Genomic DNA, 22,367 nt, shown 5'->3' with positions numbered 1-22,367 from the left:
GTCTCTCCTCCCTTGGTCCCGTTCCCTGGGACCCGAGGCACTTGTTGGGTGGTGCTGCTGGGGAGGAAGGGATGCTCTAGGACTTCCGTAGGCCAAGCTTGAAACCCGCTCCAGCACATGCTAGCTGTATGACCTCGAGTTAATTCCTTAACCTCCCTGGACCTGCATGTCCTCATCTGTACCATACCCTCACGCTGATGTGGGCGTGAAAAAGATCAAAACAGAGTGAGAATACTGGAAATCATGGTGGGCTATGTGCACCTGCTTCAAAACAAAACCAAAAAAGGGGCAAAGCAAATGATCACTTATTGAGAATTTATGTGCCAGACATGGCTTTGCCGACACAGTCCGATTCATGCAGTTAGATCCATTTCTCCAGAGATGAAACCAGAGCTCAGAAAGGTTAAAAAATGTTTTAAGAGCTAGAGGTCGCAGAGCCTGGAGATGAACCTGTACCCACCGCCCTGGGCTTGGCCTCATTTGCAAAAAATGGCATTCTGAGTCTCGTGTTCAATGTAACATTTGTTATTTTATTTGAAAAAGCTGGTATTAACATATTTATAATTTTATTCAACAGTTGGATAATCTGAGATACCGAAGAAAACCAGAATGCACCCATGAGCTATAGAATCCAAAGTGATTAGGTCTGTCTACCTACCACCACGTACCCAACACCACCAAGAGCTCAGTCCTTGGAGTATTAGAATAAAAACAGAACGACCCAACAACTTCACAATGACTATGTGAACGCTCATACATTCAAGAAGAGCAGAAAATTTAAACAGAGTAAGAAGCAGAGTGACTATCTTACTGGCCCGTCTCTGTGACTAGTCTTGCCCCTCCCCCCCAACATGAGTCATCATTCACAACTTGCTTTGGACATCATGATTTTCAGGGATCTGAAGACATGCTTTTCCTCTAAGATCATTTTCTTTCTTTCTTTTCCTTTTTGGTTTGGTATCCAAAGTCTAAAAGAGGAGTAAAGAACCAGGAACTGTATTAAGACCTTCCTTTGAACGCAGTGTTAAGAGGCGTACTCTGTAGATAGTGTGAACTCTACGATCTGACAGTAACCTCCAGCTGCAAAGGCAAAGTCTTCTCTTAGCGTCTGAATCACAAAGGGAAATGGATTGTGCCAAATATCCGTGTAATTGTGTAAGGCCCTCAGAGCTGGATTTTGGCTTCAACGAGATTTCTATACAAGGTACCACATTCTTGAACCTCTTTACAAAGGGAGAAAAAAAGGAATCCAATTCTGTGATTGTTAATTTTAATTAGAATAGATTATGTACATATAATACTGTCCAGGTCACCTGGATTTTACAGTGATAGAGAAACAAACATTCTTCATTCATGTTGATTTGAAAAACAAAAACAAAAAACCAAAACGAAACAATGGACCCATTTTCTTGTGTAAATATCATATGGCTGGAAGTGAATGCACATGCGTTTTGTGCTTTGACACACACGACAGTATACCGCTGTCCACTGAGAAAAATCTCGGGTGGGTCTGTTTCCTGGGTTGGATTACATCTTGTTAAAAAAAAAAAAAAATGTTGGCTTCGGGCTCCACGCTCTGTTCTCTGAATGCCACGCACAGCCAATGGTTCACTGTAATTGCACACAGGGAGAACGATCGGGCAGGGTGGGCAGAGCCAGTATCCACATCTGCGCAGCAGGAGCACAGCATTCTCTGTGACCCTCAGGAAAGAGTCCTCCGAGGCCAGGTCATTAAAGAAAATGTATCTTGAAGTGGTCCTAACATGCAAGTTCCTCCTGGAGGCAGCTCAGTGCACCTGAACGAGGGGCTGGGGTAGAGAGATGGGTGCAGCAAGGCGCCCCCAAGGTGTCGGGGGGGTCTGAAGTCACCACACAGAGCTTGGCACCACCAGGGTCTTCTCCATTCTCCATGCTGCGGCTCGGGTCGCCCCGCCGGACCCTCGTCATCACCCATGTGCTCTGTCAAGCCCCCCAAGATGAAGGGGTGTTTCCAGAACCTTCCACACAAGAATGCTGCTTTAACGGGAGTAGCCGACATGGTGAGTCAGAAAGCAGGCAGTGTGCATGAAGACCTGCCCAGGATTCCTGACTCAACCACTTGGTCAGAGCGTGCCTTGGACCGACTGTTCATGCTGTCAGGGCCCGCTGTCTCATGTGCAGAGCGGGAAGGACAATTCTTCACCGTTTGTCCCTGGCACCTGGCAAAGCCCAGCACTCAATGAGGGGCTGGTGTAAGTGAACGGAGTAAGTGAACAGACACCCACCTTCCAGGGTCACAGACAGAGCCCTCGTGAGCTCCCAGGAGGCGCCCAGTGACCCTGATGCGGGACAGCAGAGCCCCGTGGAGAAGGGACTGAATCCACGCATGCACCTAATGGGCCGAGCACCATGTCTGGCCCCTGGCCCACGCTCAGCAAAGGCTGGGGACATGGTGAGGAGGACAAGCACACGCACAGGCGGGTTTCACTGCCCCCCTCTCCTCTCTGGAAACGCCGGACCTGGGGTATTGAAAGACTTAAAACAATCTAAAAGAGCAGCTTGCACCTGCCAATTCTCAGCATGAATTCATGATTCAAAAAGCCAAGGGAAGACCCTCGGCTCTGAGACAGTGAAAATTGCTCCACTGATAATCAAAAGAATCCCTGGCTGGCTTGTTTGAGTCCGTCCTGTCCTCTGTCCCCAGAGCCCTGATCTGGGGCCCCCTGGCAGGGAGGGGTGTTCCCAGGGCGCCTGCTTCCCCTCAGAGTTGCTGCTGGAAGAAGTGAAGTGTGAGCCTGGAGAAGTCCAAGTCCTAATCGTGGAGCAGGCAGCACACGGTTAAGGACGGGAATGAAGGGCCAGGACCCCAAGGCGATGATCACGCCCATTTCAAGGTCCATGGCTGTGAACCCTCCTGACTCCTGTTTCCAAACCGAGAGCGTGGCCAGCAGAGGCAGCCTGGCCGGGCCGCTCGGTGGTCATATCTCAGACGGGGCTCTGCGCCCACCTAGTGCATCTCGGAGTTCACCTTGTCCTGGAAGATGTACAGGTTGTTGGTGGCTGCGATGGCGATGATGTTCTCGGCCGGGTGCCAGGCCGTGTGCAGGATCTTCTTGGTGAAGTCCAGGCTGTCCACACTGATGTCATCCCGCCTGCGCTTGCCACCCACGCACACGCGCCGTGGCTTGAGCACGGCCCGGGGCTTGCTGCTCTCCCTCGACGCCTCCAGGGTCACGTCCCGCTTGGTGTTCCGGTCAAACATGCGGAAGAAGTTGTTGTAGGCCCCGGTCATGATGACACTGGCAGGAGGAGGATGGGCGTCAGGTGGGGAGGACATGGAGGGGGGACACGTGCCACGTCTCCAGGGACAGACCCAGGGTCTGCAGGATCCCACCCCCCAGGGGGCAGAGATGGGTCCCAGTCCCCACCTCCCACCTTCATTCCTCGCAGACTCCGCAGCCCAGAGTTAAGACCCCTTGACACTCCGCCCGGACACCACGGAGAAAGTTCTCCTGTACTCTCCCTTTCCTCCAGGAGAACGGCCTGGCCTCCCAGAGAGATGAGGCACCAGCAGAGGGAAAGCGGAGGGCAAATCAACACAGAAGCCCCGCCCAACTGCAGACTCCAAGGCTGTCCCAGGGCCCCCCGGTCCCCACCTGCCACGCCCTTCACCATGATGTCCCGGCACCCTCCTGTTCTGAGTAGCTGAGTGACTAAACGCCCTGTGCAGCCTGGGCTGTGCAGGTGTTCACACACCCCCGTGTCCCGCGAGAGAATCTGACATTGGTGACCCCTCCCTTTCTCTTCCCCCACCTCCCCCAAAGAAAGGGGGGTCCTGGGGGTTGGCGGTCAGTCTGCACGATTGGGAGCTGGGACCGCCAGAATGCCAGCTATGGGAGCCTGGGCCCGGAGAAGGGGTTTTGGGGTTTGGCCCCAAAGAGGCCCTGGAGCAGCCAGGCAGGGAGCAGGGGGCAAAATAAGTGAGGAGGGAGGGGACTCTAGGAAAAGAGGTGCCCTAGAACATTCTTCAGCGGGTGCATACAGTTGGAATTCCTTTCTCCCTTTGGAAGCTGAACGTGTTTCTTGGAGGTGTCACTGCTCCAAGACAGAGCTCCATGGACCCCTAGTTAGCAAGGGTTTTGCACATACACCGTGTCTTCAGGATCACCCAAGTCAGGGGAACAACGCAGGGCAGGGAGATGCTGGAGACAGATGTTCCCCCGGACAGACCAGGAGACATTCTCATATCAGACCCCTGGGCTGTGGGAGGTCAGATGCTCATGGAGATCCGGGCAGGGGTGAGGGGGAGCGGATGATGCTGAGTCACAGAGTGAAGATGACTCGATTCTTACAACATGTTCCCTTCCGTGGGCGAATGTGGGGTGGCAAACAGATGCGGGGAGCGTAGACCCGGGCCTCCCTCCCTGCAGCATCTCTACTGGGGCCGGGAACAGAACGCTGTGATCAGGAGTCACACTGTACCCTCGCCTATGGGTCATATCTTAGGGTCAGCTCCTTCTAGATGGCGGTGAGGAGAGTGCACAGTGGGGACAACCTTGCAGCCGCCTGGCTCCTGGACCCGACTGAGGGGAGTGATCGTCTCAGCAGGGATCAGGGGCTGGACGGATAACTGTCTAGCTCCTTTCTCACTGAGAGGGTGGCTCCTTGGAGTTCCAATCCTTCCCAGGAAGGATCTCGTGTTCTGGGGGCCTGGTGAATCTGGGCCATCAGTTACCCAGAGGAAAGCAGAGGCCCTGGGTTCCCACCCACGAGCAGCTTCGGGCCTCTCCGCCCACCCCAGGCGTGCGGTCCTAATGGCCCGCACCCACGAGGCGAGGCTTTGCACCAGAGTCCACAATCTGCCATGCCAGCATTAGTATCTCCTCACCCTGCCGCCCAAACTGCTTTGTCAGACCTTGTGTTGCGAGACTGGGAGGGTGGGGTGCTTGGGGGGCAGTGCAGATGGAAAACTTCCTCCCCAAAGCAGTTCTTCTGCAACATTCCTGGGGTGTCCAGGTAGACCCAGGCGGGGGTCTCTTCGATCCCAGCAGAGGGCAGAGGGCACAGGCTGAGTGGGTGATTGGAGAAGAGCTCCATAAAGAGGTTATGCACAAATGTTCTGGAAGATTCTAAGGGAACCACGAGGAAAGTGCTGAGCCCTGGGGCTGGAACATTTGGAGATTTTGTTACCAGGCCTGAGGGGTGAGGGGAGAAAAGTTGACAGAGACAGAGACTGAGGGGCAGGCGGGGGGACACCTTGTGATGCTAACCACTGTGGGCAAGCGCCTGCGGCTGCCCGGGGTGGATGTGTCTGGTCTGAGTCCCAGGGCCTGGCCTGGCCTGACTGGAGGAGCGAATGCCGAGCCTCAGCCGCAGCCAAACAGAACCGGACCAAGTGGAGCCCCCAGGGCCTGAGTCTTGGGGAGAAGGTAGCATATGCTCTGTAAACAGCAGGGAAGGAAGGACCAGAAGCTTCTCTTGTTCACTGCCACACCTGCAAGTTCAGAAGTACCCCCCCCTACAGGTGCTCTAGGGACATATGCAGATATGAGGGTCCCAGGCCTTCACAAAGACCCCTGGGGGGAGTCCTAGGAGAGCAGAAGGCTGCCTAGCACCTGCTACCCCCTGCACCTGACCCTGGGTGGTGGGGGAAGGGGACAGAAGGCCTTCTCTGCAGCTGTGCCTGGGGAAGGGGCACGGCCAGGCCATTCTGCCTTTTGGGGAGATCTGTCACATCTCTGGAGGTGAAGGCAGGATGGGTCTACTCTCTTCTGTTCTGTAACTCTGCCTCTGAAACCTCAGTCTGGAGGGAGGGGGGACAAAGCCACTGCTTGTAGAGACAAAGAAGTGGCTTGTGGGGAGGTACAGGGCACGCTGTGTGGGGAGAGGCCCTCCTGCTCCCACCTTCCCAAAGTAAGCCCCCCTTCTCTCTCGCACATCAGCTCATCCCAGGAAGGCCGGGTTGGCTCAGATGTCCCCCCAGGTTATGACCCATGAGCCCTCTCTCATGTAGCATGGATCCCCACGTGTAAGAATGTAGAGCGGGCTGGTGACTCTGTCATTGGAACCCAAGCCCACAGGTCACAGGGCTGCCCCCAGGGCTGGCGGGCGCACCAGCAGGCAGCCCCTGGGGATCCGGGCATCTGGCCACTGCAGCCGACAGGACCCTGGGCTGAGCCAGGGCATCACCCCGGTGCCCTCCCTCAGACTGTGGCTCACAGCTGAGACCCGGCCATGGGAAGGAGAGTGTACGCAACAAAGTCAGGGACCCAGAGCTGCTCTCCCAAGGAAAGTCACGCCCCAGGGAGCCCACTGGAGACCTAGGGACGCCAGTCGATCCAGGGGCCTCCCGGCAGCCCAGCCCGTGGAGTGCCCGTGTTTGGGGCTTTCGAAGGCCCATGCTGGAGGACAGAGCAGGGGGCCGGGGACAGGTGATGTCAGCGTGGCCACCGAGGCTTGGCAGGGGGCAAGAGGGGCCACTCCACGGCCCAGTGCCAGAGTCCCAAGGCTGACAGGCATGGGGGCTGCCCTGGGGTGGTTGGCTAACTGTTGCAATAACGAGGGAACATTCAGGGACAAGGTGGCCTGCTCATTGTCAGCTCCTCGTGCAGCCAAGGAGATGACAAGCCCACTGGGGAGATTCTGCACACATCTCTTGCTTTCCAGAAAAAAGGGGTATGTTTTCTTGAATGTTCCACCCAAGTGGGAACCCCCGGCCCCCATGGCCACCCCCAAGGGTGTATGTGACCGAGCTCCGGTTCATTCTTAAACGCACGGATGGTCGTCTGACTCTCGCCCTTTACCATCCACATCACCCTTGTTGCTGGCCCAGAGGGACGGCTGTAACAGCCTGCTCACTTGTCCCCCTGATTCTGGCCCCCAGCCCAGCCCCTAAGCCCATCATCTCCTGTACCCACCCCAGGGACACCCAAGAGCACTTGTTCACCCTGAGACTTAACCCCTGTCCTCAACACTGAGCTATGGCCACATCAGTTGCCCTTCCTTCCCTGAGGTTTCTGCCATGCTGTTCCCTCTCCTCCAGTGCCCTTCCACCCTCTGTGGGAAAATTCCTACTGGTTTCTTGAGACTTGAGGGCACCTCCTCCAGGAGGCTATCCCCAGGCCCCTCTCCCGATGGGCCCGCACCCACTCCCCTCCTGCCCACGGATTTCCTTTGAGCTTTGCTCTGGTCTGTGCCTTGCAAAAGGCACAGGACACAAGGTCCTGCCATGTAGGCAATGGGTCTCATCTCTGCAGTGTCCCTGGTGCCCTGTACTCTTGGTGGTCCCAAGACTGGAATCTGCAGATCCGGGCTCATATCTGCCCAGACAGGAAGCACATTAGGGACAGACTCTGCCCCGCACCCTGCAGAGGGGGAAACTCAGACCTTGGGGTCACCAGCTGGGATGCACTCTGACCTCCCGACCCAGGACAGCAACCCATCAGGCCTGTCTGGCTCAGTAGACAAGGGCGGGGGGTGGGGACCCTCTTGTGGCCCTGCCAGATGCCCCCTTCACTCCCACAGCAGGTGTCACAGGCGGGGTCCCAGGGAAGGACCGCACCTGCCAGGTAGGCAGCAAATGCAGAGGGAGGAAGCACTGATGAGCCCAGATGCCCTTGGCCCCACGCTTTATTAGAAGGTCATTCCTCTTTCTGTCCCTCCTCATCACCTGCTGTGCCCAGCCCTGGGACTCAGGGGACACTCCTGAGACGCCAGCAAGAGGAGGACTTTCCTCCTCCCCCAGGGCGAGCAGCTGTAGCACCCCTCCTTCATCCGGCCTCACCCTGCGACCTCCGCCCTGCCCCCGGCTGCCCTATTTGGTGGTCACTCCCAGAGCCTGCAGAGGAGAGGGGTCAGCTGTTGGCAACAGACCCACCCAGGGAGCTCATAAAACTGACAGCAGGCCTGCTTGGGGGCCCACTCAGGAGCTTGGGGCCAGGGCCCTGCTGTGGTTTCCAACACCCACGCCGGAAGGCAAGTCTGAGATCCCCATGGGGCCAAGGCCTCCCCTCCCTGGGCCCAGAGCAGCTGCCGTGGAGATCAGACTGGGGTCAAGAATGTAGCGGGGCAGCCCCAGGCACTAGGTGGTCAGGGGGTGGTGACTGGCCTCTCTGTAAAAACACGGGGTCAGAAGCCTTTCTCTCTCCATGCACTTTACTTGGGCCTAAACGGTAAAGGCACACCCCCAGCCCGGTATTGTGGGTGGGGACTCGGGCCAGCCCACCAGGGTTCAAATTCTACCTTGGTTCCTAACATGCTCCCCCCACAATCTCCATGCAGATTTTTCCAACAATAACAGGGGGGTAATGAGGAACCCCAACTCCTGGTGAGCATGGGATTCTTGGTAAAACAGGGCAGTGTGGGGCCCAGGAAGCTCCAGATGGTATTTCTTGATTCTAATCATCCTCCTGGCCTGAAGCCCCAGTGGCTAGGTCTGGGACAGGACACCCCAAGCAGGGAAGCGGAAGGAAAGAGGGCATGAGGAATGGTTCCCAGGGAAGGGCCCTGCTGAAGCCCCCTCCCTCCCAGCTTCTGATCCACAGAGCGAAAGGTGGAGTGACATCACTAAAGTCCCTGACAACCCACACAGCTGGGCGGAAGAGGGAGTCCCCTCCCCACGTGCAGGGAGGAAGGGCTTTCTCATCTCAGAGCACCAGGACCCAGCATGCCGCGAACCACGCCAGGACAGGTGGGCACAGCAGGTGATGAGGAGGGACAGAAAGAGGAATGACCTTCTAATAAAGCGTGGGGCCAAGGGCATCTGGGCTCATCAGTGCTTCCTCCCTCTGCATTTGCTGCCTACCTGGCAGGTGCGGTCCTTCCCTGGGACCCCGCCTGTGACACCTGCTGTGGGAGTGAAGGGGGCATCTGGCAGGGCCACAAGAGGGTCCCCACCCCCCCGCCCTTGTCTACTGAGCCCACTCCTTAATCCAGAAGGTTCCCTTAACAGAGAAAAGCCCCTGCCCCGGATTGTGTCTATGCAGTTTGCTTCACCTCTGGGCCCCTCATTTTCTTCATCTGCATGTGGGGACGTCAGGCACCACTCTTGTCCCCAGGGCTCTTTGCACTGGGGACAGTTGAGGGACTGTGGAGCTCTGGGCTCTATGCGCCCCTGCTGGTCAAGCGGGGTATGCAATAATCGTGTCCACACGGACTGGCTCGAAAAGTGAGCATGTAACCCGAACCAAGCCAATAGGACCCTCCAGGAGAACTTCTGGTAGGCATGGGGCGGGCTGTGGGCGGTGAGGTCAGTGCCAGGGAACTACACGGGAGCATCTTCTGAGCAGTGAGGGGAGCTGCAGGACCGGACGGGGCTAGTGTGTGAGAAGCAGGGAGGCACAGAGATGACAACAGAGAAAGCAATGGCCCCAGGGTACACCTGAGCCCTGGGGTGGCCTTGCCTGCACCTGCCCAGAACGAGCTTAGGCTTGTCTGACTTCTGCAACTGGAAGACGCCTGGTTGACCCAAATCCCTTTGTCCTAGGCAGAACAGATCAAGGAGAGATTCCTGGAGGAGGCATTCAGGATGATGTGGAAAGAGGCGGCCCACACCTATGCCTTCCGGAACATTAATAGCCACTGACTAGACACCCCTAAGGCCCCGAGGGAGCAGCTCAGGATGGGCTGGGCCCCACTCACACCCCCAAGGGCACCCTATCCAACTGGGAAGGCAAATGGAGTCAAAGAGAAAACATGATAAATGCCAAGACACAGATGGAAAACTCAGGAGGCTGGGGGAGGCGGGGCAAGATGGAGAGGGCCCTGAGGACTTCCTGGAGGAGGCAACCTTCAGTTGAGTCAGTAATCAGAGGTGACAGCCTGAGTGAGCTAGGTGCAGTGACGGATTCCAGGGTACGGGAGCAGAGATGGTTGTGGAGGGGGAACCACTGAGGGGAGTGACAGGACCCCCAGGGGTAAAGTGCATGGTAGGAAGTGGCATGAGAGGCAAGAGAGCCTAGCTCCAGGCTCGGCACCAACCAGGACAAGCTTGGCAGCTCCTGTTGCTTGGGAGCCAGGCATCGCCTGTGCTTGAGTGCCCCCTGGTGGTCACGTGGAGGAAGGGCATGCAGTGGTCACAGTCAGTGGAGAACCCCCAGAAAACACACACACACAGCAGTGTTGGAATCCCCTCTGGCCAGCAGTATGTCCCTCTCCTGAGATTCTAATGGAGCCCGCACCCCAAGACCCACTGCCGGTGCTCACTGGGGAGCCCCCAATATGGCAGGGTCTGTAGCTCAGGCCCTGTCCTCACTGGAGGTATCTGGACTTGGCCTGAGTACAGGCCTGGAGAGGGTGCAGGATGTTCCCTCTGACCCTCTGGGTCAGCCTGCTCTCAAGCCAGGGCCTCTACCCAGGTTTTCTAAGTGTTATTGACAGACCCCGTGTGACCCGTAGAGACCCCCTGGGCCAGGTGAGCCCCAGGATGCCAGCAGCAACTCCAGGGGATCCCTATGCCCAGACATGGTGGCCGAGCCAGCCTGTGCACAGGTAGCTTCCTCCCGGGCCCATCCCTGTGGTTTCTGGGCCCTCCTCCCCACCCCCACCCTATGGTCTCAGCATAGGACTTCCGGTCTGCAGCTGCCTTGGGCCAGGCCAACAATGGGGAATCAGAAGCTCATCTTAGGCCATTTCTCACATGGGTGGGGCTGTGAGATGTGCTCTCCACCCCAGAAAAGTGGCCCGGGAAAGTGGCCATGAGGCTAGGGACCCGGGACTGACTGGAGGTGGGTGTAGTCAGGGTCCTGTGGCACCCTATCCTGAGCCCAGGAGCCCCTCAACACCTTCGTTCACCTCGTGAACGGCACATTCGCACCGTGCTGGGTCAGCAGCCAAGGCCCTCCCCAGCTGCGGGGTCTCTGTCCCAGGCCCAGGGTACCTGTCGCTCCCGTTCCAGGCACATTCAAACTTGTCAAAGATGCAGTCATTTTCATACAGGGAACAGAGCTTGCTCCGAAGGTAATCATGGACCTAGTGAGAGAAGGTGCAGGGTGAGCTGGGGTGGGGTGGGGGGGATCCTAGCCCTGCAGCCAGAAGGGTCTCCCTGAGGGTCCGGATGGCCCTTCTGACTCAGCCCTACTTACCTAGAAGGACTCACAAACTGTCACGGCCGATCCCTGAGCTGTGGCCAAAGAGGGGACAGTCACAGTGACAAAGGAAACCATACCGTAGGGACCAAATCCCGGCTCCACCCATGCCCCTGTTGTGTGATCCTCAGCAAGTGACTATACCTCTCTGAGCTTCGGTTTCTTCCTCCCTTGAGTGATAAAAGCACAAAGCTTATGGGCTGTCGTGGGATCAACCCGAGGAGACTGCCTAGTATAGGGGTCCTGTCCTCTGAGGGCAGTCACCATGAGTACAAACCATGGAAGAAAGGGGAGGAGGATGCCCAAGGGCCTCTTGAACACAAGCTCAGCAGGCATCACCTGTTTTGGGGATGAGGCACTGCCTCTCAGAGAGGGTGAGTAACTGGCCCAAAGTCACACAGCCTATAACTGGAAGACCAGGACCCTCTACCAGAGTCACCTGCGACCACGGGAGAGATGGTGATGTCCCTGTGGCCCATGTCCACCTCTCAGCAGCTTGATCCCACAAGTTCTACACCTACAGGGCCTCGTGGGGGCTTGCTCCCTGCTGGGGATGGGTTCCTGCCAAATCCCGAATGCCTGTGTGACCCAGAGTCACTGAACCTCTGTGAGCCTTAGGCTTCCCACCTACAGAGGGAGCGGTGAGACCCTCCAAGCAGACAAATGGGGGCAAAGCACCCATAGGTATTTGGGACTCTGATCAACTCTGGAGGGACAGACAGAAATACGTGCTCAACTCCTATCGGGCAGTGACTCAGGCCACAAGCCAGGGGTCAAGTGCGGGGGGGGGGGGGGGTCGGGGGGGGAGAAGAGGGGAGGGGGGAAGAGAAGGGAGGGGAGAGGAAGAGAAAAGGAGGTATTCACCCTTTTCTATCTAGGAAGTCCTTACTCATCTTTAAAAGAAAGGATGCCCCACCGGCCACCTCCCTGGGTCCCCAGGCTGAGCCATCTTGTCCCCTCTGGAGTGTTAGGGCTATCTGCGGCTCCTGTCCCAACTTTCTGTGTTTGTGCAGACCCCCTCCCCCTCCGAAGATTCACCCTAGTCTCACACAGTGACTTCCCCGCCCGCCCAGGAAGGGGGCTCCACAGCCCTTCCTTCCCCACCCCTGTCTGGACTCCCGTGTGTTCCTCTCTGTCCTCTGATGACAAAGCACACAGCAGACCATCCAGCTGCCAAGGGGATGGCAAGAGGCCCACTGAGGCTGCCCACCACTGAGCCCCCGGTCCTCCCAGTGTTCCCCATCCTTCCCCGTACAAAGGCCACCACCAACAGCATCCCTCCCCATACCTCTTATTGGTCCCACCCCTCATGCCGCTGGTCCAGAATCCAGAGAGATCCAGAGCCCAGCCTCTTCTCACCAGGTCCAGGGCTGCTACCTGCTCCAAGGCCACCTCCCGGATCACGGCAAATGCCTCCTGACCGCTCTCCCTGTGTTCTCCTGTGCCCACCAGCCCCAGTATCTCTCCACGGGCAGCCAGGGAGACCCCTAAGAAACCAAGCTGGATCGTGCCACGCTGCTGCTCAAGACCCTCCAGGGCTCACAACCCCCCTGAGCTCTGCCCCCAGTGACTTCTCTGACCTCAGACTCTTCTTCTCTTCCCCTGCTCATACTGCTGCTCCAACTGGCTCCCCACCATTCCTGGGCCACACCAACCATGAGCCTGCCTCAGGGCCTTCGCACTTACTCTTCCCTCCTCTGGGAGCACCTTCCCCACAGATGGCTGATGCCCTCACCTCCCTCAGACTCGAGCACCCCTACTTTCTTTGCCTCAGCCTCTGGTTTGCTTTATTTGTCACACTTTTTGTAGGCTGTGATTATTGTGTCTATTTGCCTGGTTTCTGGCCCTCTTTCCTGTGGGAATGGATGCCCCTCGAGGCAGGATCTGTCTTGTTCCTCACAGTTTGCCAGTGGGGTGCAGAGGGCCTGGTACATCACAGGAGCTTGACGCACTTTTTAGAATGAATGAGTGGGTTAGAGACTCCACTTGTGGCCCTCCAGATGCCACAAGGCTCTGGGTCTGGGCGAGGGTGTAGTGGGGAGAGGATGGGCTTGCATCCCTCCCCAGAGGCTCCAAGGAGAAGGCTGAGCCTTGCATTGGGCTGAGAAGGAGGCCGAGAGGCAGAAAGAGGAGGGCCCAGAGGGCTGTGCTGTGGGACCCAAGAGAGGAGGCCAGGGTGGGGTGGAAGGACTTGTGCATCTCCAAGGAGGGAAGCAGAGGGCAGGGCTCTGTGACACCAGGGAATGACCCAAATGTGGGCTGGAGCCATTGGGTTAGGCAGCCCCCCAACCCCAGGTGAACATGGGGGATGGGGACCCTGCAAGGCCAGGGGAAAGATGGTATAGAGCCCGGCAGAAGGAATCATGCCAGACCACCCCGATGGGACACTGGCCTGCTTGTGTGTCCCTGAGAAAAAGAGGAAACTGACGCAGGAGGGCCCCGCTGTTTCTTTCACACAGGTGCCGACCTCAGGGAGCCTCCCTCTCCTAGTGAGTCTCTGGCCTGTGGCCACAGCACACCAAGGCTCACTGTGTGCCTGTTGTCCAGGACCCTGGAGGGTGAAGCTGCAGCTCCTACTTCTCCCTGAGCCCAGGGTCTAGCCCGGCACAGAACACACCTGCCGATTATGTGTGACGGCTCAGACGAATGGGGATAAATGGTGCCTAGCTTCCTGCAGGCCAAGAACAGACTCTCAGGGGCCCGTGTTCAACCCCTCCAGGTCTGCTCTGCTCTGTGCACTGTGCTCCCTGGGAGGTCCCAGCAGCCTCACTGATGCACTAGTCCGAGCACGGACATGCACTGTTCTCCCTCTCCCGGTCCTGCAAGGTCAGCACACCCAGCCGTCTGGTGGCGGAGCAAGGAAGAGCGTGGGCTCTGGGGAAAGTCCTATCAGGTGTGGGGTTTGCCAGCTCTCCTCCTGCAGATATACCATTTAATTCCATTTTCTCCAAATAAAAGGGATCAACAGAACACTGGCCCCACTTCCCTGGACAGCCATGAGGCTTTAGGAGAGGAAAAGTGTGCCAAGGACTAAGCTCAAGGCAGTGCATGCTGAGGGCTGGCTCATGCAACACCCATCCCCATCCATCCCTTCTCCCCTACCTTCCTCAAATAGAGAGGCCGTGATACTCTTCATTCCCCAGCCTGGTCACAGACCCATTCCAGCCAACGACCTTACAAGTCTTCTGAGGAGTGTTCTGGGAAAGCGTCTGTGCTTCCAAGAAAATATCCAACAGACCCAACCAGTACAGACTTTCACATCCTTCCTATTTCCTTCTGGGAATGAAGGCATAGTTCCTGAAGTGTGGCAGCCATTTTGCCACCATGGGGCATTGCACATGAAGGCAGGGAACGGATATACAAATAACGGTGAGCCAGATCACAGAAGGAGCTGCTGGGATCCCAAGGAGGTCCTGGAGCCACTCGCTGTTCCTGGATGCCCCCTTCAAGACTTCTTCTGAAGGGAGAGAAGTCCCTATGTGTTCAACACTGAGAGTCAGCCAACCACAACTGAGCTGAGCACGACTCTAGAGTATAACAGCCAAAAATGTTAGTCACTGTGTTGGTTTTATGTAACTATTGTCATTTTAGAATCAGTAGGTAGGCCAGCGGGCTGGAAGCAAAGCACCCAGTTCTCAGCCTTGTCTCCAGGATAGTCTCCTCTTACTTTAGTGGGCCCTCACATGCTCTGAGGTTCTCTGGAGGTTATGGGTGCTCTCCTTGCAAGACGCCTGTATTAAACATAGCACCTAGTTTCAGGGTCTGTGGGCCTTTATTGACTCCGGGCCTCGGAAGGCTGAGGGCCCCCATGGACCTCGAGACAGTCATTTCCCAGCCTGGCTCTAGGAGGGGCTGGTCACTCCTGCACCTGAGCTGGGACTGGGTCATGTTTGCCCCAGTCTCCAGACTCTGCCATCTCCTGAGGGTCAGAGGAGATGCTGATCCCTCCCTGGGGTGGGCAGTGTGAAGAGAGGCATGGGAGACAACTGGGCAGGACCTCCAGTAAACACGTGGCTCGCAATGGGGCTGCCACCAGGAGCCGTGACAGACCTTCCATGAGCCCTTCCCAGGAAGGGATCAGATACACCTGTGGGCGTATGACCTCCAGACTGAGCTTCCGGTCTCTCCCTGAAGCTCTGTTCCCTTCCCAGTGAGCCCCCCCACCGCCCCCCAGCCTCCCAGGACACCCCTTACCCCAGGCCCCAGCAGGGAGGGAGGACAGGAAAGGGGCTGGAGGGCTCTGCATCCATCACCATCCAGCTGCAAGGCAGGTCCCAACAGTCCTGGCCTCTTGGCACCCAGGTCCCCTTCCTGCCCAGTAGAGCTGATGGCACTCCCTTTGCGGGGACAATAAGGAACAGAGGTAACAAACAGAAGTGTGTGACCCCCTGTGGCCACTAGTACTTGGTGACACAGTGAGGGTTTGCCTGGGCTTCTGGTGGAGACTTGCTCTAACATCACATGAATTTTGTTTTCTACCCCTAAGAGATCTGAGTAGCTCATAACACAAAGCTGATGGATAACGCCTTTCTGGGGTGGGGGTGGGGTTCCCCTGCTTCAGCTGAAGTGCTTGGTTTCCACGGCTTGTGGCTAAGGATCTAGAAACAGAGTATGCCCCCTATCCCAGCCCCACACTCAGGAGGGGTGCTCCCCAGGGGGTAGGGGGAGGACAGGGCTTCTCCTGACTTAACCTGGGCTCTAGACCCTGGCTCCAAGGAAGGACCACGTCTGTACCTTTAGTCACCCGAACCCTCAAACTGTGCCAAGACTGATGCTTACCCTTGTTCCCCTGGGCTCCGGATCACAGAGGCCAGCAAGTGGACAGCACCCACTGACCCCGCGAGGCAGGACTGAGCGCACGCTTCTGCTCTTGGCCGAGCTGGGGGCCGGGGATGGACTGCCTGATTTCCTAAGCCTTACTGTCTTCGCCTCCAGTACGGGGATATGAACGCCACCTCTGCAGCCAGGGATGTCCCCTCCGGGGGGGATTGTGGGCACAGGGGATGGAGGCTGGGAGGGGCTCCGGTCTGTCTGGGCTGCAGCTCCTACCTGGTAGGTCTCTATGGGCCTCGCCTCCATGTTCAGGTCCCAGACTTTGACCGTGAGATAATCCCGGGTGAGCATGTACCGGCCACTGTGGCTGAACTTCACGTCTGACACAGAGGAGATGATCTCGGAGAAGAAGGAGCGGTTACTGGGGTCCTCGGGCTCTTCGAATACTGTGGAGACAGAACAGATGGCCATCACCAGGCTGCTCGGCCCCATGGGCCAGAATGACCAACGACTCTGTTTCCATCCTGGGATCTCGCTGAGTGGTCCTTCCTTCATTCATTCATCAAACCTGTAACTGACCACCTGTCAGGCTGGGGGCCTGAGCGACCTTCTGAGAAGGGAAGGAGCAGCTTCTGGAACAACGGTTATTGAACATCTAGTCTCAGCCAGATTCTGTGATGAGCCCTACTGCACATTACCTTGTCTAACCGCCTGATAAAAACGTCTGCTCAGTCCCACCATCACTCCCATTTCATAGCCAGGAGCACTGAGGCATCAAGAGCTAAAAGCCACGCCCAAGGCGCTGAGCTAGAAGAAAGCTTGGGAGTGGGGATTTGAACCCAGAGCGGCACTGGCTGTGGTGTACTCTGCTGCCACCTACTGGTGATGCTGAGCGCCAGGACCAAGAAGTGTCCTAACATTCTCACACACACTGGGCAGTGTCCTGGACAAAGCTGGGCACTGCTTGTGGCCCTGGACCTCTGCCCATGCGGCACTGAGCGGTCGCAGCTGAGTCCTGGTGGCAGGCACGTTTGGTTCGGCTGCCACGGGGACTGTAGCAAAATCACATCTTGCTGCCCAGATGGAGCTGGCGTCCCAGGTGCCCTTTGCCCCCCACCTCTTATGGTCTCAGACCACATGCTCCACACAGGAAGCTGCTTACATGGCTCCTGAAGGTGACAGCTTGCTGCCCCTACCGGACCATCCCACTGGGGGACAGAAGGCCCAGTGAGTGGCTCCCCAGGCAGCGCCCCCGCACTGCTGTCCCTGAGAACCAAGCCTTCCTGACACACAGAGGTTCCCACACAGCAGGACTAGCTCTTCGGGACTCAGTCTGTTTCTGGCTGTCTCACCAGTTTGCCCACCAATGTCCTCACTGGCTAATCGGATCCCACGGGGCCCTGGGGCAGGGTGGGGACCAAACTTGACCAAGCATCATCACCTTAGCTAACCAAGCTAACCAAACATTAGCTCCTTAGGAGCTGGGCTGGGTCCGGGGAGCCCGGAAGAGGATGTAGTGGTGGGCTGACAGCTATCTTCCAGCCCGTCTGGAAGGAATTAAACATCTGACAACCTTTCCAGCTGTCCCCATGGAAACCGGCCGAGTGGCTGCTCCTTCTGCTGGCCCCCAAGCCCCGGGATCTGAAATAGGGAAGCTGAGAGCCCATCACATGTCCCGAGAGGCTCACAAGCATGCCCTGCCTGCCGGCCCCTCCGGATCCTAAAGTTCCCCATCCTACGTCTTAGCTTCATCCCAGCCCCATATCCCGCCATCCAGGACCCCTATCTCCCTCCTGTCCCAGGCAGATGCGGTTCCTGCCACAAGGGGTCAGAAGAAAAGATGAGTTATAAAGATATAAAACGTGGTCTGCCTCTTTCACCCCAGCTTTGCACCTCAGGCCTACCCTGGAGGTTTCCTCTAGCCAGCCTCCACCCAAACCCCCAGGGATGGCCCATCTCACTTCACCCCTGCACCGGGCAGAGCAGCGCAGGCCATGCAGGGTAGGTCGGCAGGGGGCTGGGGGGGGGGGTGTACCAAAATCGCAGAGGAGTGTCTGCACTGGATGTCACAGAGCCATGGACCGTGTCCCCTGCCAGCTTCAAGGAGCAAGACACCACAAAGGTCAAAGCCTGAGAGGATGCTCTAATCGATAGTGGAAGACAGAAACACCAAATGGCCCTCTGTCACCTCAGCTCTGGCTGCACGTGGACATTTCTGATGACTCTTTAAGCCCAAGAGGACCAGAGCTGCACGCAATGACTGAAGGGACACTGACAGGCGTGGGAAGACTATACATAGGAGTTCTTTTTATTTTTCACACATTCCTGTGAAATCTTTGAAACCACCTTTTTTTTTTTTTTTTTTTTGGCAAAAGGTTGACGAAGGTCATCTTCTGCGTCGATCCTGTCCCCCTCCCCCGGCCTCGCCACCACGGGCAAGCCGCATGTCCCCTCAGGGCATTAATCACAGGTAAGGGAGTCCCCCTTCTAACTGACAGAATCACTCAGGACATTCACAGTAATTACTGCTGCCAAGGGTTTACAGAAATGCATCCTAGAGCCCCTGTCGCTGTGATGGGCTCAATCCCACCTCTCCCCCGCTGCCCTAATTATGTTCAGGTTGGAGGACTCTGAATCCCCAGAAATGTCTTACTTCTTTTTAATGATTTTGCATAATTAAGACCCCTGTGGCCCCAGCTGGTTCCCTGACAAACACATCCTCCTGTCTTGGTGCCCCATGGCGTCGCCTCTGGCACATAGTGGGGAGGGGGGAGAAGCCCCCCCACTCCCCAAAATGAGGCGAAGGTCTGGGGAGCCCAGCTCTGCACCCAAGGAATGGGAAGGTGAAGTCAGAAGTGGCATGATGACCTTCCTCTCCAGCCTCACACGCAGCTGATGATGTTGCTCTTCGTTAAAGCCCTCCATGGCTCCCACTGCCCACAGGACCAAGACTCAGACTCCTACATGGAGCTGATAAGCTCCTTCCTAATGCGGCCCTCACCAACCTGCTTCTCCAGTCACCCTCCAACCGCCTTTCTGCCAGGGCCCCAGTGCCTCAAAAAGGGTGAGGCAAGCAAGGCCCAAAAGGTTGCACACTGAACAACTCACCATCAGGGTCACCTTAAATGAATGCCTTTCAGTGCTCTGCCCTCCCGTACCAGGCAGCAGAACAGAGCAGAGTTCTACATGCCCATAGGCAAGCCCCTGGGCCCAGCTTCCCTGGCCTGGAGAACAAAGCATGATGGGACTTCTGGAAGAAATAACTGGGAGTTACTCATTATAAAACTGCTCGGTTTTGGGGCGCCTGGGTGGCTCAGTGGGTTAAAGCCTCTGCCTTCAGCTCGGGTCATGATCCCAGAGTCCTGGGATTGAGCCCCACGTCGGGCTCTCTGCTTAGCGAGGAGCCTGCTTCTCCTCTCTCTCTGTCTGCCTCTCTGCCTACTTGTGGTCTCTGTCAAATAAATGAATAAAATCTTTAAAAAAAAAAAACTGCTCTGTTTTACTGAGCAGTATCTACTCAGTAAAATTGTGTGGCTATTTTTATAACATTTTCTCATTGTTTTTCTTTCCCTGAAATCTCCGTTCCCAGTTTTAGTTCTTGTCCTTCCTACCAACTCCTATACATCCTTCCGAACCCCAACTCGAATGCCCTATTCTATGTGTATCTTGTCCAGATGTTCTCCAAAGAAACAAAAGGGTCACCCTTGCTGCCCACACAGCCTGGGGTGCCCTCCCGTATGGCATCAGCAGGATATGTTGTCACTTCATGGGACTGTGAGCTCTTGGGGCAGGGCTCCATTCTCTGTCATTGGTCATCTGAGCATCCCTGCCCAGCCCGGAGCCTTACTCAGAGCCCAGCCCTACTCACAGAGTGGATAGAAGTTTCGGTACTGCCTGCCCATCCCACCTCTTCTCCGTGCCCTTCCTGATACGTATCTTCCTCAACCTGATCCAATCCCACTGAAGCTTCTAGGCCCAGCAGGGAAGCCTGTATCTGTTAGAGGTGCCCCCAGCTCTTGCTCTGGATCCCTTTGGGTAGCACGTTCTCCATCCCACTCCTGTCGGGGTCTCTGACTGCAGGTGGGGGAGGTGAAGGTGAAACAGTGCAGGCAGAATTGATCCGATGGGGACAGGGTGAAGGAGGGATCAGAGTTAGAGGGTAGAACTACCCTGGCTTGAGCCACACAAGCAGGGTCAACTATGCAGGCCAGTAAGGCCTTGGAGAGAAATGGACAGACATACAGGAGAAGGGCTCTGCCAGAGAGTATAGGAAGGTGTGGACCTGAAGGAGCCAAGAGGGTCCTGCCCCGTCGTTGCTCGCAGCGGCCCCAGAATCAGGTCCCCCCTCTGCTCTGATATTAGACAAGAACAGCCGTGGAATGATGAGCACATGTCCAGGCTAGCCCCACCTTGGGCTCTAGGAGGAGCCCAGGCTAGCCTTGCTGGGCAGAGCTCCAGGAGGAGCTGGGAGGGGTCTGTGCAGCAGCAGAGGGAAAAGAGTTGGATTGTGGATCACAGGGCACGCTGGAGGACCGGAAGTCTGGTGCCTCTTCGAGGCCACTGTTGGGGTCAGGACCTCCTGCATGACTGCCTCCCTGCCCCTGCCCCCCAGCAACACCCCCTCCCACCGCCGGGAAGGTGGAGGGCATGCCCACTGGAGATGAGCAGGGCGTCACTACAAGGTGGTGGGCACAATGAGTGCTCGCTTGTGAAGAGTTGACAACTGTCATTCTCTGCTAATGACCGTCCCCTGCTTGGCACCGTTTGGTGAACACCACTGGACAAAACAAAATCCAAGCCTCACTGAGGTCCTGGCTCTGCATGATCTACCCCCACCTCTCTGTCTTGGCACCCATCAGCCCCGCCTTCCCCCCACTGCAGCCAGACTCCTCTCACCTGCTGGGGCCCTCAGCCCTGCCTTCTGCCCCCACTCTTCCCAGGCTCCTTGGCTCTCTTTCATTCTTTGAGGTGCAGAGAAGCCTCCTGGGACCACCTTAATGGAGAGCCAGCTGCTGCGGGGGACACACCCTCAGAAACTTGCCCCGCTTCGATGCTCCCATTTACTTGGCAGTCAGTTTGCCTCTCTCTCCACTCAGCTCGGTAAGGGCCAAGCCAGCAGGCTGGAGCTTGCGTGGGGAGGCAGGACCTGACAGCCTTCCCTCCTCCACTATGCCCACCCTGCTCTGAGCCTCAGCTGCCCCCCACCCTACTCCTACCTCACCCGCAGTTTATTCCCCGCTCAGCAGCCAGAGGGATCCTGTGCAACACAGCCAGGCTGGGTCACTCCCGGCTCAAACGCCCTTGAGGCTCCTGGCCTTTTGGAGGAAACCAGAACTCCTGCGTCTTTGTAAAGTGCTCTGATCGCGGTCCCACACACTTCTCTGCCCTCACCCCGCACCTCTGCCTGCTTTGCTCTTGCCTTTGCACAGGGTCCCCTCTGTTGGAGACATTTGCCTTGGCTCTGCATCTAGACATCTGGAGCTGCCCGGCAGCGGGTGGCTGGGTCTGGTCTTTCTACCCCAGATCCGTTATCAGGAGTGAGTCCTGGGAGTCTAGTCACCCCACCCCCCAGGACCCTTTCAATGAACCTGGCTCACCCACAGTACCTGTCAGAGTTCCTAAATCTCAGAGAAGATGAAGTGAGAAATGGTACACATTTACAAGCATGGGACTCTGGGAGCCTCTATCCTAGCTCACCCTAGCTGAGTGACCTTGGGAGAACACCTTAACCTCTCTGTGCCGCTGATGTGGGGAACAATAATGACACCTATAGACGTCCTAATCTCCAGAATGTGTTACCTCACATGGCAAAGACTGCAGATGTGATTAGGGAAGGATCCGGAGATGCAGAGGTTACCCTGGGTTCTCCAGGCCACCCCACGGTAACCACCAAGGTCCTCATGAGAAAGACATAGGAAGGTCAAAGGCGGAAGAGGGCGATGAAATGACGGAGCAGAGGGTGGCGTGCCGCACCTGGAGATGGAGGGAGGGCCACGAGCCATGGGACACAGTGGCCTCTAGAAGCCCGAGAAGTCCAGAGAGCAGATTGTCCCCTGATGCCTCTAGAAGAAAGGCAGCCCCGTCTGACTTCTAGACCTCTGCCCTCCAGAATTGTAAAAATATAGGTTTGTGTTTTATGCCATGAAATTTGTGACAACGTGTGACAGCAGCTTACACACCGCCCCCACCACTCCCAGCTGTGTGCTCTATGTCCATGTCTGTGGCTGAACAGCCAAGTGTCTCCATCACTGGGCAGCTCGGAGGATTTATGGAGACGTGATCTCAGAAGAGCAGTGCCCGGCACGTAGCCAGCAGCCCACACGTCAGCCGGGCTGCTGCTGCCCCTGCTCCCAGCCAGCACATCCCAGGGGTCCCACGAGGGGCAGCGGCTGACATGATGTCCTGTTCTAGCAACCCCTGGGGCCCCAGCCCGGCACACTGCTCTGCTCTGTGCCGTCAAAAGCAGAAATAACTGTCTATTTTGAGGCATCACGGAGGATGTTTCCATGGTTACCCTGTCATAATGACTAG

General features: G+C 56.8%; 1 protein-coding gene across 2 annotated transcripts in view; it reads right to left on the bottom strand.

Annotated features, from left to right (window-relative positions):
* Positions 1–509: 509 nt before the first annotated feature.
* PPP2R2C (protein phosphatase 2 regulatory subunit Bgamma) overlaps positions 510–22,367 on the bottom strand; it is a 127,558-nt gene continuing 105,700 nt past the window's right edge. For both annotated transcript variants that reach the window (XM_032333777.1, XM_032333778.1), the window contains exons 7-9: positions 16,113–16,282; positions 10,856–10,947; positions 510–3,278 (exon numbers count right to left, since the gene is read on the bottom strand). In XM_032333777.1, the coding sequence (XP_032189668.1) occupies positions 2,987–3,278; positions 10,856–10,947; positions 16,113–16,282 (554 nt within the window). In that variant the 3' untranslated portion in view covers positions 510–2,986. The remainder of the gene's footprint in view (positions 3,279–10,855; positions 10,948–16,112; positions 16,283–22,367) is intronic.

The sequence above is a fragment of the Mustela erminea genome, chromosome 2, assembly GCF_009829155.1.
Source record: "Mustela erminea isolate mMusErm1 chromosome 2, mMusErm1.Pri, whole genome shotgun sequence".
NCBI lineage: Eukaryota > Metazoa > Chordata > Mammalia > Carnivora > Mustelidae > Mustela > Mustela erminea.
The sequence above is the reverse complement of the archived record's forward strand: the minus strand, read 5'-3'. Positions and strand labels throughout refer to the sequence as shown.